Below are 15000 nucleotides of genomic sequence, written 5' to 3' on the forward strand. Positions count from 1 at the left end.
ATGTGTTGAGAGGGAATCTTTGGAGTTCGAATAATTCACCCCTGGAAACATAGGTGTTTAGTTCATCATCCTTAAGCGACCCTTATTCAGAGACCTTTTGGGTGGGATGGGATTCTTTGGGGTTTGAATAAATGTTACAAAAGCAAAGTTTGAGGGAAATATTAGCCGTTATTCATACTTTCTAGTGGTAACCAAGAAGGAAATAACAGTTACTATCCAAAGACAAAAACCGTGATACACTGTGTAATGCAGGGTGTCTTTGCTGAGAGGAGTTCCAATTAAAAAAGAAAGACTGATTTGGAGCTGAGTTTGAGACTGTGTATGTGAGTGTTTGGGGTAAGATCTTAATAATTCAGATTATCGTGAATTATGCAGTGCTTCAAATGCTTAGAATAGCTGTTGTTGTTGGCACTCCGTCACTTACGACGTCGAGGGTTCCAGTTGATCCGATCAACGGAACAGCCTGCTCGTGAAATTAACGTGCAAGTGGCTGAGCACTCCACAGACACGTGTACCCTTAACGTAGTTCTCGGGGATATTCAGCGTGACACAGTGTGACAGGGCTGACCCTTTGAATTACAGGCACAACAGAAACAGGAAGAAAGAGTGAGAGAAAGTTGTGGTGAAAGAGTACAGCACGGTTCGCCACCATCACCTGCCGGAGCCTCGTGGAGCTTTAGGTGTTTTCTCTCAATAAACACTCACAACGCCCGGTCTGGGAATCGAAACCGCGATCCTATGACCACGAGTCCGCTGCCCTAACCACTGGGCTATTGCACCTCCACGCTTAGAATAGTGTAGAACATTCATTCGGACCTACGCTCTGGTTTCGGGATATCTTCCCTTCCTGCTTTTCTCTTATTTTGAAAACCTTCTCTGAAGTGTAGTGGAGGGCCTGACCTCTTGACTAAAAGATAAAAGGTAAAAAGAAGAACAAAGTCAACGACAACTTCAAATATAGTTTTATTATGGATATTTTTATGGTTGAATGAGAAAGATTCATCATCATCATCGTCATCATCATCATCGTCGTCGTCGTCTTCGCCGCCGTCATCAACGTCGTCGTCATCATCATCATCATCATCATCATCATCGTCGTCGTCGTCGTCGTCGTCGTCGTCGTCATATCATCATCATCATCATCATCATCATCATCATCATCATCATCATCGTCGTTGTCGTCGTCATCATTATCACCATCATCATCATCGTTGTCGTTGTCATCAACAAACCTTGGACATTGCTGTCTCATAGGGCTGGTTACACGATTTCCATGGTTTAGAAGTGACCGAGATCGAAACAGAAGCCCTGCATGGGATGTTGGTCGGTCACAAGGTTACTCAGTTACAGATGAATCGACTGAGACAACATGATAAGATGTGTTTTGCTCAAGAGCACAACAACGCACCACCCGCTGCAGGAACCGAAACTACGACTTAGCGATCGCGAGTGCAAACATGCTAACTACTAGTCCACGTGTCTTCTCATTGAGAAGAAACGGTCAGTGAAAATGTGTGTAGTAAGAAGGAAGCACATAAAATTGCCAGAGCCTCGAACATTGGTGGAACAGAAGTGGTTGATGTACAGTCGCAACAACATCTCTATGTAATATTCCAGAAAAAAAAAAACGAAATTGGGGTGGGATTTCTCCAGACGGTTGAAAATTTGGTGGTGGTCGTGGTAAGCAGTAAGATCTGTTTAAAGCATTTAGTAGGGTCCTGGGGGAAAGAGAGACAGTACGAATGACGAGATTTGAAAAAGACGAGTGAATGAGGTATACAATTACAGTATTTACTCGTGTATATCGCGCACTATTTTTTTCTATTTGATTGTAATTCAAAAATCCTGGTGTGTGTCTTATACCTGGGACAAAGCTAAAACTTTGATAGGAAAAAAATTTGTTCTCAGATTTGACGCTAAAGTAGGGGTGTGACTTAAAGAAGACTGCGACTTATACACGAGGTAAATACGATAGTTAGCGGTAAAAACAAGAGAAAATGCAGCGAGTCTATGAGACAGTTCCTGTAGTCTTATGGTAAGTAAATCGTTGTCAAAGAATTCGACCACATTCTTGTGTACATCGTCAAAAATATTTGTGTGTGTGTGTGTGTGTGTGTGTGTGTGTGTGTGTGTGTGTGTGTGTGTGTGTGTGTGTGTGTGTGTGTGTGTGTGTGTGTGCGCGTGTGTGCGAGTAATTTCACTTGAGAATTTCGTACCAAAAAAATTGTTCAGCCTCCAAAAAAGCAATTGAAATTTCTGTATATTTCAGCACCTTCAAGATATAAAAGTATGGCTGAAGAAAGTAGTCAACAAGAACGTTTTTTTGAAGAAATTTGGTGACGATTTTCCTAAAAAATTTGCAAAATTGTCTTTATACCGTTTGAAGTATTTAAAAAGCATTTGTGAAAATCAGGTCGATGGAGCAGAAGACGAACGCTTAATGGATTTCAAGATTTTGGATATGCCAGCAAAGACCAACGAACGTGTCCATCTCCATGTCTATAAGATGAAAGTCTGGGTTGACTGCGAATCCTCCACCAACATGGGAGGTTTAACTTATGAATACACTAAATATTCTTTTAAGGCAAGGAATGCTCTAATAGATAGAATGAGTAGCACTGCAATAAACAGAGGTGTGGAAGCGCTAAAATGTTTCCTTAAAAAGGTTGTAGGGCCAGAGCCTTTTCGCAATGCGACTACAACACAAAAACCAGCGACTACGACTACTATTAAGACTACTGCTGCAGCTACTCCTGCAAACGGAATTAAGCCGACAATGAATATTCATCTCGTGGGAGATTGTGAACAACAAGAAAATGAGTAAAGTTACTTAAATTTTATACGAAATAAATGCGATACATCAACTCCAAACTGTAGTAATTTTTGTATATATATATATATATATATATATATGGAAAATCAACCGAGTATTTTCGAGTGGAATTTTTTTCAGGGTAAGCTAAGATACAGCTGATCGTGTATGTTTGTGAATACACACACACACTCATGTATATATATATATGTATACATATATATATATTATATGTCAAGCGTTGTCTATTAATATACATACATACATACATATATATATATATACACACACACACACACACACACACACACATATACATACATACATATATATATATATATATATATATATATACTACGGAGATATACTTGCATAGCAAGTGACCTGATCTGAGATCGTGTGCTGGAACGAAAACAATTGCGGCGTAGAAGGTGCATGTAAGCCATTTAAGAAACACACAAAAACCGTTAGATTCACTTCAACATTTAAATTTAATTTGCCAAAATATTTTTGTCGCTTTGAGACCTGTTCACCGACAAAATGCCGATGCAGCACGAAATTTTGTCCGTGAACAGGTCGCGGTTTCAAAGCGACGAAAATATTTTGGCAAATTAAATTTAAATGTTGAAATGAATTTAACGGTTTTTGTGTGTTTCTAAATGGCTTATAAACACCTTCCACGCTACCATTGTGCGTATGTGTGTGTATGTGTGTGTAAGTGTGTATGTGTGTGTGTGTGTGTGTGTGTGTGTGTGTGTGTGTGTGCAGAAACATATCCTCATTGGCAAACATATATATGTACATATATGTAAATTATGTATGCATATACATATGTGTATGTCTGTGTGAGCGCGCGTATGTTAGACCTAGCGATGGATCAAGTATGACCTTCATAAATTGGAACAATTCTCCGAAGGGCTTTCATGCAATTTCCCTTTAATAAAATTTCTCCCACACGGTTTTAGTCCACCTGCACGGTCATACTGCACGCTAGAAGACTTTTTTCAAAGTACTACGCAGTGGGATCGAACGCGGAACCACGTTACTACGAAGTGAGACATCTAGTTCAATAAATTTCATAACTAGAGTGTAGGTCGATTGAGTCAATCATCCTGGTTCAGAACATTTCTGTAATCGATCCCAAACGGAACGAATTACCACTGCAGCGAGCCTTGAACTATGGACGTAGATTGGACAGAACTAAATACGTCCACCACAACTAGAATAAAGATCCCCAGCTTAGGAACAGGTTAAGAAGTCTTAATGGACAGATTACAAGTGACAGAAAAGTAGTGGCTGTTTAGCATTATTTATCATTCCCAAGGCGGCGAGCTTCCAGAATCGCTAGTACGCCGGGCAAAATGCATAGCAGCATTCCGTCCGTCTTTATGTTCTGAGCTCAAATTCCGCCGAGGTCGATTCTGCTTTTCATCTTTTCACGGTCGATAAATTAAGTACCGGTGAAACCCTGGGGTCGATGTAATCAACTAGCCCCCTACCTACCAAAATTTCAGGCCTTGTACCTATAGTAGAAAGGATTATTTATTTTCCCAAAGCCGTTCTCAACAGGTTTTGAAATTAAAAGGTTTTAAAAGAAGGCAGGTAGACACCACAAGGTATGTTATCCAGTTCTCTACCGATCTGTCACACTATTTCTCGTCTTCCCTAATCTAGTTGAACCAAATCTTATAGAGTATTTAACATAAAGGGTAAAGACCCCCTTCGGGCTTGAATGACCATGGGATTGCACCTAGAAAGTTCCTCTCCGAAGTACAAATCCGGTCAAAGTAGTTTATGGAAGACCAGCAGTTGCTCATATATACCAGCCTTCCCTCTACACGTCACTGATGTTATCCAAGGGAAAAGCAAAGGGGCCAATACAGCTTGGTCAATACAGCTTGACACCTAAAGATGACAAGTGATTAAATAAATACATTCTCTCATATCCCCTGGCATTTTATCGTTTATATACTCCTCATGAAATAATTCCATCGAACGCATCTCCTGGATTTCAGGTGCATTATACTCCTCTGTATTGGATTGCTATGTCGTCTGTTAGCCGAGTTTGTTAGAGGAGCTTTATATGATAGCCACACAAATTCTATGAATCCATATATTACACTTCACTACACTACACCATACACACACACACACACACACACACACACACACGCGCGCACACAACACACATACACACACGTATATATATATATATATATATATATATATATATATATATATATATATATATATGGTGGTTGTCTACTCCTTATTCAGAGTTTGACCACCTTAGCACCTTCATGGCATCTGCTGTTGTTTTTTAAACCAGACAATGTTCTGAAAGGACACCCCCACAGATCGTTACATTCTTCCTCAGATCTCTTTTGAGTCTTACATGCGTTATTCTGGCCTCTTCAAATGCTTTCACTCCACTTCACACTTTTGTTCGCTATCCAACTCGATCCGAAGCAAGGATTTCTATGTCTTCTGGATCCATTCCAAGTGACTTCATAGTAGTCCTTATGCTATCCTTAAACCTTTTTTTTTTAGGTTTACGCCGATAGCGTTTCCCCTCTGCAAGCTCACCATAAAACAGCTGTTTCGGTATGCGTTCATCTGCCATTCGAACAATATGGCCACACCATCTCAATTGGTTCCTCAAAATCATAGCTTTATTTGAGGTGATGCCTGCAGAAGCAAGGACATTTGTGTTTGGAGTAAAAGAAATCCATTTAATGTTTAAAATGCGGTGGAGGCACTTTTGGTGGAATTGTTCTCACAATTTAAAATGCCTTTCATAACAAGTCCAAGTTTCACAGGAGTACAACAGGGATGGTAAGACAAATGATTTGTAAAGAGCCAGCTTTGTATTGTTATTTATATGTCGCTGGCATCAAACGCGTGACTCCAAGCCACCAAATGCTTTTGCTGCCCTTTGAATTCGCAGATGTATTTCTGTATCAAGATTTCTATCATTTTGGACAGAGCTTCCAAGGTAGATGAACGAATCGACAACCTCAAGTAACTTACCCATAACAAAAATTTTAGTGGGGGTTACAAACAGCACCACATGCAGGTTAATGCATTACAACTGCTTCTTTCAAATTGATGGTCGAGCCAAAACATCACAAGCTGAGTCAAATGCAGATACAAGAGATTGCAGACCTGTTTCAGAATGACTGACAAAATCGCAATCCTCAGCGTATAAAAGTTCCCTAATGAGGGAAGTAAAAAACCTTCGTTTTGAATTTCAGTTTGGTCAGATTAAAAGCATTCCCTGTTGTTCGATATTTTGTGTAAGTACCCTCCTCAAAGTTTTGAAAAACATGTGACAACACAACAGCAAAGTATATTGCAAGGAGGGTGGATGCCTCAAGGTCTCCTTGCTTTACTCCATTTTCTACGGCAAAAGATTCAGAGAGCCTACCACCAAAGTTAACTCTAGCTTTCATATCTTGATGCAAAGCCGTGATCATGTTTACAAATTTTCTGGGCAACCTATTTTCCTTAGAATTAGCCACAGAGCATTTCGGTTAACAGTATCGAATGCTTTGCTCAAATCAACAAAGCAATGGTATACAGCAAGATTGTGTTCAATGCACTTTTCTTGTAATTGTCTGATAGTAAAGATACAATCAGCTGTGTCCCTAGGAGAACGAAAACCACATTGAGACTCAGACACTATATTTGGAACTATAAAGGTATTTAAACATTCTAACAAAATGTAGGCAAGTACCTTTCCAACCACAGACAAAAGCAACATCCCACGAAAATTACCACACAGATCCTTTGGCCTCGATTTATACAAGGAGACTAAAATGGCGTCAATCCAGTCTTGAGGCATTTTCTCAGTTCTCCAAAAGTGACAAATTAATATATTTAAGAGTTCAAACATTTTGTCTCCCCCATATTTCAAGACTTCTGCACAGATTCCATCAGACCCTGGAGACTTATTGTTATTCAGCTTATTCACAGCTAAATAAATGTCATTTAGAGTTGGTTCTTCTATAACTGATAGGTAGAACTTTGAATTAACAAAATATTTTAGCACTAAGCAGTAAGCAATGGCTCAAACGAAAATAAAATTATAGCTAAACCAACAAAAAACTAAAACCAACAGTGAACTATTATCTAAATAGCTAAACAGAACATTTCAAATTAGAGGACTTATTTAGATTCTGGACAAGCCCTTCTGTTTAGTAACTACAAGTTTTGATATTCCACACACAACTGTTGGTCATAGAAAATCGCTAAGTGATGGAGAGATTATTGAAGACGATTATGTTAAATTTGCATAATTTTTCTGAGCTCAATCATGATGACATCGGCTTCTATACAGGAAGTGGATAAAATTTACAAGAACGGTAGCACCGATGAAGTCCTTTCTATTTTATTTTCTGACAAACTCGTTGGTGGTAGAACTTTGAATTAACAAAATATTTTAGCACTAAGCTTTGGTCATTGCTCAAACGAAAAACAAAAAACTAAACCAACAAAAAAACTAAAGCCAGCAGCGAACTATTATCTAAATAGCTAAACAGAACACTTCAAATTAGAGAACTTATTTAAATTCTGGACAAGATCTTCCATTTAGTAACTACAAGTTTTGATATTTCACACACGATTGTTGATCACGGAAAATCATTAAGTGATGGTGAGTTTATTAAAGATGATTATGTTAAATGTGCATAATTTTTATTTGATCATTTTCATAAAAAAAAGGCCCCGCAACGAAGTGTGCAAAGAGTTAGCAATTAGCGGAAATAGGGTAAAAAGCAGGATTTAATGAAATTGAATACTAACATATAAGATAAAAACTGAGCAACACTTAAAATGCATGTAATTATTCCTTCGTCTTCTATTTCTGCTTCGTGTTTTGTTGCACATCGATCTGTAACTAAGACGGAGTAATGAAATTCCTTAACAGCTTTTTCTAATGAAAAGATGTTACCAAACCTCTCCTCACTCAATTATTCTGGTTTTAGATTTGAACTTAGTAATATCTGCGAATTTTTTATGCCTCAAGTTAGACAATCAATATTACGTCATCACAAGGCGGTGAGCTGGCCGAATCGTTAGCACGCCGGTCAAAACGATTAGCGGAATATCGTCCATCTCTACGTTCTGAGTTCAAATTCTACCAAGGTAGACTTTGCCTTTCGTGGATGAAATAAGTATCAGTTGCGTACTGGGGTCGATTTAATCGACTTAACCCCCCCCCCGCCAAATTGCTGGCCCTGAAACAAAAATTTAAATCCAGTATTACGTTATCATCTCGATAAATAACAAATAACAATTTTCACAGGGGTTTCATTTGAGATGCTTATTGAATTAAGAGAATTTATCACAAAACACGCCAGCAAAAACAAAAAGAAAAAAAAAGAAATCCTTAGTAGACTGTATATTAAAATATTTCATGAAAGACTACATGATTTATTAAAAATAAGTTCGGATACAACTGGTGTCCCTAATATGGTAGGCCAAAATATTGACTTTCAAAAGCAATTTCCTGAAGCTATTAGTCGCCTTTATATACTTCATACTTTCCGTTATACATCACAAAGTATTGTGCACTAAAGTAAGCTCGGCACATTTTGACGATGAGATTTGTGAAAAAGATAATCAGTTTGGTATCTGTAAGCTTTGAGAATATAATTTACATTAAAATAGAATTGAATCAGTTGACATTGATTTACTAATGTACAGTTTTGTATAGTAGTTGAATTGTGGAGGAGTTAATATTTGTGGAATTAATTTGTGGAGTTAATATTTGAATTGTGGAGGAGTTAATATTTAAACGATTTGTTGGCTGCATAAGTGACTGCTTTGAGATATGAAAAATACAGAGAATAGTTTTCAGATAAATGATTTTGCTTGGCTCAGTAAAATTATGTTTCAGGCGGACTTTTTTCAAGGTTTCGGAAAACCGATTGATATGATGTGAGGTTCTATTAAAAGTAACCTCGATACTTTTCAGCAGGATTTAGAGAGTAAAATTTCCAAAGGCGAAGAAATTCTTTATTATTTGGTGCTGAGAAGGTCGCGAGCTTAGCAGAATCGTAAAAGCGTTGGAAAAATACCTCGAGACCTCTTTGACTCTGAGTTCAGTTCTGTCAGGTTCGGGTTTGCTTTTTATCCTCTCGGACTCGCAAGAATAAAGTTCTAGTCAAGAACTAGGTCGATGACATCGACTAATATTCTACCCTCGAATGTATTATGAGAATCTTGGAGAAACAGATTATAGAAGATATAAGGGCCGTAAATAAGCAGTTTTCTTCTATACTGATGGAATTCAGAGAGTTAAAGAAAATCAATACAATTTATAAAATACCTTCATAAAGCAGACTTTACGGATCTGAAATTAGATGATTTTGATTGGCTGGCATTAATTGATCTAGAAATGCAATTAGTCGACTTCCAATCCAATCCTATTTGGAAGCAAAAATTCATTGCACTTAATGCTGCTTTCGAAGTTAAATGTATTTGTGAATAAATATCGTGATTAGAAATGTTAGCGCTCTTAAAATACTTGCGAAACATTCCTGACCATTTTCTTATCAAAGAATCTATGTGAAACATTGTTCTCGGCACTAGACAAGCAGTTCTAATTCAAACATCTAAAAGCCAACAATTTTGAGTAAGAGGATGATTAGGTAGTACCGTCGACTCCGAAATTGAGAAAGCTAGATTTGACCACGGCTGGAATTGAACTCAGAGTGTAAAAGATGGAGGGAATGGTGCAAGGTATTATTTTCGATGCGCCAATGATTCTACTAACTCCGTGCCTTCTCGCCATTGAATAATAAATAATCGTTTCCAAGGGACTAGTCGGAATTAGATCTCAGCACGTAAAGTTGGACGAAACGCCGCTGAACATTTTGTCCCACGCGCTAACTGTTCTGCCAGCTCGCTGCCTTATTAGATAATAATCTTTGCAACTACGGGCACAAGGCCCGAATTTTCGGCGGGGAGGGTCTAGTCAATTACATCGACCCCACTATTCGACTGGTACTTATTTTCTCGACTCCGAAAGGTTGACCTCAGAGGAATTTGAATTCTGAGCGTAAAGACGGACGAAACGCTGCTGAACGTTTTGTCCGGTGTGTTAACGATTCACCCAGCTCGCTGCTTCATTGAACAAAAAATATATTTACTGACTTCTCGAACTCGGAAACAAAATGCTATCAAAATTGGAATAACAGGCGTAGGAGTGGCTGTGTGGGATAAGTAGCTTGCTTACCAACCACATGGTTCCAGGTTCAGTCCCACTGCGTGGCACCTTGGGCAAGTGTCTTCTACTATAGCCTCGGGCTGACCAAAGCCTTGTGAGTGGATTTGGTAGACGGAAACTGAAAGAAGCCCGTAGTATATATGTATATATATATGTATGTGTGTGTATATGTTTGTGTACCTGTGTTTGTCCCCCACCCACCATCGCTTGACAGCCGATGGTGGTGTGTTTACGTACTCGTAATCTAGCGGTTCGGCCAAAGAGACCGATAGAATAAGTACTAGGCTTACAAAGAACAATAAGTCCTGGGGTCGATTTGCTCAACTAAAGGCGGTGCTCCAGCATGGCCACAGTCAAATGACTGAAACAAGTAAAAGAATAAAAGAGAGTATAACATTTTAAAATTGTATTTTATTATTCAAGTTTTTTTTATTAGTATATTTTGAAATTTTAAATGATATTTTATTAAACTTCTAGTTTTATATATATATATATATATATATATTAGTAATATAACCTTTTTATTAATGAGTATTTACTAAAACTAGAATATATTCATGTTTATAAGTGTCACTCCAACAACAGGATTATTAAGGAAAATTAATACCAGGCGATAATACCAGGCTTAATGTTTTTACAGTATTACAATGTATCCATTTCTACGTGCAGGCAAGGTATCTCTACGTGGCTAACCAACGAGCTAGAAATAGCAGCTAAATCTCTATCAAATCAGACCTTATCCTCATTAAGAAATACACATTGCATAAGATAGTGCAGGACAGCGGACGTTTGGAAAATATATGTAGGATGGTCATAGATGGGATGTATTTGTTTGTATGTCGTCTGCTTGATCACGCTCACCAGGGACTATACAAGAAGGCAAAAAAATGCATTCTTAATTTTACTTAAGACGAAATAATATAATTTTTATGAGTGATATCTGCTATTTCTTGCATGTCGATTGATCATGATGAAATTTGATTATTTGTTAGCTCGAAGTCAATAGTTTTCTGTTTATTAATATATTTCGTTGCTTTCAATTTGCGTCACATTTAACCATTGCCGGCCACCATACTTAATGTGGTGAACCGAAGATAAGCCTTAATAAAATTGCCATCTAAACTAGGAACACAAACCACACACTAAATTTCTATATATTTACACATGTGGTAATGGGAATATCACATAAGGATTCAATACAAAGAAAATGAACTAAGAAGTATTTGTCCTTTTGTTCTTTAAAGCGTTTGTGAAGGAGATTTTAACTCGAAATATTAAGAGTAATTAAACATCTCTAGAGTGAGATTTTAATATCTTTGTTGTTGTTTTTTTTTATGTTTAACATTCTATCTGCACTGATGTCATCTTTTGTAATACGTTAATTCAATGAATTAGAATTCTAACTGCAATAGGAATAAAAGTCATTAGTGTTGATGATAATTATTCAGAAATGAGATAAAGGAGAGAACCCTCAATATTTCAATTCACCAAAGATTAAATAGGAATATGAAGGGAGGAGAAATGAGGCTAATATTTGGTTACTATAGTAACAACTAATCCCAGATGTTTTATTTAGTAAAACCAGTCATCATTTCATCTCTCCCAGGCAAAGAAAAATACCCGAAACTTTAGATTTTGCTTCCTTTCACGATTCAGTTTAAATCATTTAGTTTGTTCCATACAAAACGGTTTGCTACAAAAATCATGTTTATTTGTGGTGATGGAGCTAGAAGTGTTACAATCACATTTAAAGTATGCGTGTTAATATTCCTTCGTTTTAAGGCGGCGATCTGGCAGAAGCGTGCTGGCACGCCGCGAAAAATGCTTAGAGGCATTTCATCCGTTTTTATATTCTGAGTTCAAATTCCACTGAGATCGACTTTGCCTTTCGTCCTTTCGGAATCGATAAAATAAGTACCAGTTGAGAACTGGAGTTGATGCAGTTGACTAACCCCATCCCCCGAAATTGTTGGACTTGTTCCAAAATATAAAACCAATATTCTTTTATCTGAATGTGGCGAGCTGGCAGAATCGTTAGCACGCCGGGCGAAATGCTTAGCGGTATTTCGTCAGCCACTGCGTTCTGAGTTCAAATTCCGCCGAGGTCGACTTTGCCTTTCATCCTTTCGGGGTCGATAAATTAAGTACCAGTTACGCACTCGGGTCGATATAATTGACTTAATCCGTTTGTCTGTCCTTGTTTGTCCCCTCTGTGTGTAGCCCCTTATGGGCAGTAAAGAAATAGGTATTTCGTCAGCCGCTACGTTCTGAGTTCAAATTCCGCCGAGGTCGACTTTGCCTTTCATCCTTTCGGGGTCGATAAATTAAGTACCAATTACGCACTGGGGTCGATGTAATCGACTTAACCCCTTTGTCTGTCCTTGTTTGTTCCCTCTATGTTTAGCCCCTTGTGGGCAATAAAGAAATAAGAATCGTGTTAGCACGCCGAGAAAAAAACGCGTAGCGGCATTTTGTCTGTTTTTACGTTCTGAGTTCAAATTCCGCCGAGGTCAACTATGTTTTTCATCCTTACGGAGTCGATAAAATAAGTATCAGTTGTAGTCGATGTAATCGACTTAACCCCTTCTCGAAATTATTGGCTTTGTTAAAGAATTTGAAACTATTATTCTTTCGTTTTTTTAAATTCTGCTCCATAATTCACTGCACATCTATCCGTACTATGACGGAACACTGGAGCCCCATGACAGCTTTTACTAACCCCCTTCTTAATGTTACTAACCCCCTTCTTACTGTTACTAACCCCCTTCTTACTCGACTATTTCCCATATCTGGATTTGAACTCGGAACTTAAAAAGGCCGGAACACAGCCCGCTCTGTTACAACTCTGTGAACAATTCGCTGCCTCTATATAAGAATATTTAAGGCTAATAAATACTTTAGCCGAAAAATCTAAGAACATTTATAAGCCCTAGATATTATCTTCTGTAATGACTTTCCCTCTATACTTATCGCGAAACCATCAATAAATTTTCAGAAGTGATCGAGCATCATCCAGTTATCAGTTACAGATGGAATGATAGATAAAATTCTTACATGCAATTTTGATCTTAAGTCAGCAGCCAAGTTGTATAATTTGACGAAGCTAAGAACTACGCTTCAGCTTCTTAAATATTTTCTGCACGATATTATAGCCACTTGTTACTGCTATATCAATTGTTAATACATTATTAGCTCTGTTGTAAAGGTAAATAATTACGTTGCGTTTTGTGCGAGTTAAGTTGTGGGCCGCTCTGTCCGTCCATCTTAAAGTTATACAGGATATAATCACATTCTGTGTTATGGTTTTAATTTATTTGGTTTGAGTATCGTTGAATGGATATTTATCATCAAAGGCATTCTAGCCGTGACGTCTCCGACAGTGTGTACCGTTTAGCCTTAGGTCAACAGTAAAATCGGGAAGTAATAGGAACGATAGCTGTGTAAGGTAAACGATATCATCGATTCTTAGAAATGTCTTTTTTTTTGCGGTATATAAGTTGAATTTTTCAGACGAAAATTTACAGCCAAAAATGGATAGGACTACTTATACACCAAGATAACTTTGGAGAACCAAAAGTTCCACGTGAAAGGCTATAAAATGTACTAGGGTTTAGACAGGTAATGACGGTGTTTGAATGTTTATGCTCCATGTACTACGTCGACATGTATTTAAGATCTCGGAAATTCAATACAATAAAGGACAGTATAAGCTTATCACGTGACAGACGAATTCGCGCTAAAAAGACAAAGATACTAAATAGAAGTATGGAATGAAAGTTGCAGAGTACAAATCACAACGTTTAGAGATCAGAAAATAAAATTTAGAAACCCTAAAATTTCTAATTTCTGTGGGTTGGTATAACATTGCTTCAATATCCATCACCTTGGCCCTATTTTTCTGTTGGAAAAACTTTAAGTCTATGGAAAAGGGGCGACTACTTAGTAGGTTTTATTACATTTATAAAGGGATAAAGAGCGCCTTCAGTCATAAATGGGATTGCACCTAGAAAGTTCCCCTCCGAGGTACAAGCTCGGGCAAATTTATTTCTGGAAGACCAGCAATCACCCATGCATACTGGCTTCCCCTCTCCACGCCACCAATGTTATCCAAGGGAAGGACAAAGGCTGATACAGCTTGGCACCAGTGACGTCACAACTGGTTTCTACAGCTGAGTGAACTGAGAAACATGAAATAAAGTGTCTTGCTCAAGGACATAACTCCTCCGAATGCATCAGAATGCTTCAGGCAGTACTTCACGCGAGATTGAAGGAGCGTGAAACAGTCTGTCTGTAAAGTAGAACTTCATCACACTAACCCTTTGTCATTTGTGACCTCATATATACATATATACATATATACATACATATATACACACACACACACACACACACACACACACACACACACACACACACACACACACACACATATATATATATATATATATATATATATATATATATATATATATATATATATATATATATACAACAAATAACAAATATATATATATATATATTATTCATTTAAAATACATAGTGTATTGACTGTTTTTTACTCTCGCTATCCTATAATTTATTAATATATATATATATATATATATATATATATTATATATATATGAGATTTGTAGGAAGAAAGTTAGCTCGAAACAATTCGTAGTAAAAATAATAAAAACAGTTTTCAGGGACAATAGTGGTTTATTGAGACGGAAGGTGGTTTTTGTATCGAAGTACGATAAACTGAAAAAAGTTCTTTTTATATTTCACGCTAGGCGACAACGGTTGCCGGGTGTGCGAATAAGAATACAAGCGGTACGCAATGGAGTCTATACCGGTATACACCTCGGTTGGATATTTAGCACTTCTGAGGTTCTGCTCGCTTTGAAACATATGTAGCCCGGATCTCATCTACTCCATTCCGTAACTCTTGTGCGTCTCTCTCTCTCTCTCTCTC

General features: G+C 37.6%; 1 protein-coding gene across 1 annotated transcript in view; it reads left to right on the forward strand.

Moving 5' to 3' along the window:
- Positions 1 to 2871, forward strand: part of LOC106882675 (uncharacterized) — a 49115-nt gene extending 46244 nt beyond the window's left edge. Inside the window, exon 4 of the mRNA XM_014933438.3 lies at positions 2270 to 2871. Coding sequence (XP_014788924.1) covers positions 2270 to 2824 — 555 coding nt within the window. The 3' untranslated portion in view covers positions 2825 to 2871. The remainder of the gene's footprint in view (positions 1 to 2269) is intronic.
- Positions 2872 to 15000: the final 12129 nt, after the last annotated feature.

The sequence above is a fragment of the Octopus bimaculoides genome, chromosome 25 (genome assembly GCF_046866305.1).
Source record: "Octopus bimaculoides isolate indiv1 chromosome 25, ASM4686630v1, whole genome shotgun sequence".
NCBI classification, from domain to species: Eukaryota; Metazoa; Mollusca; class Cephalopoda; order Octopoda; family Octopodidae; genus Octopus; species Octopus bimaculoides.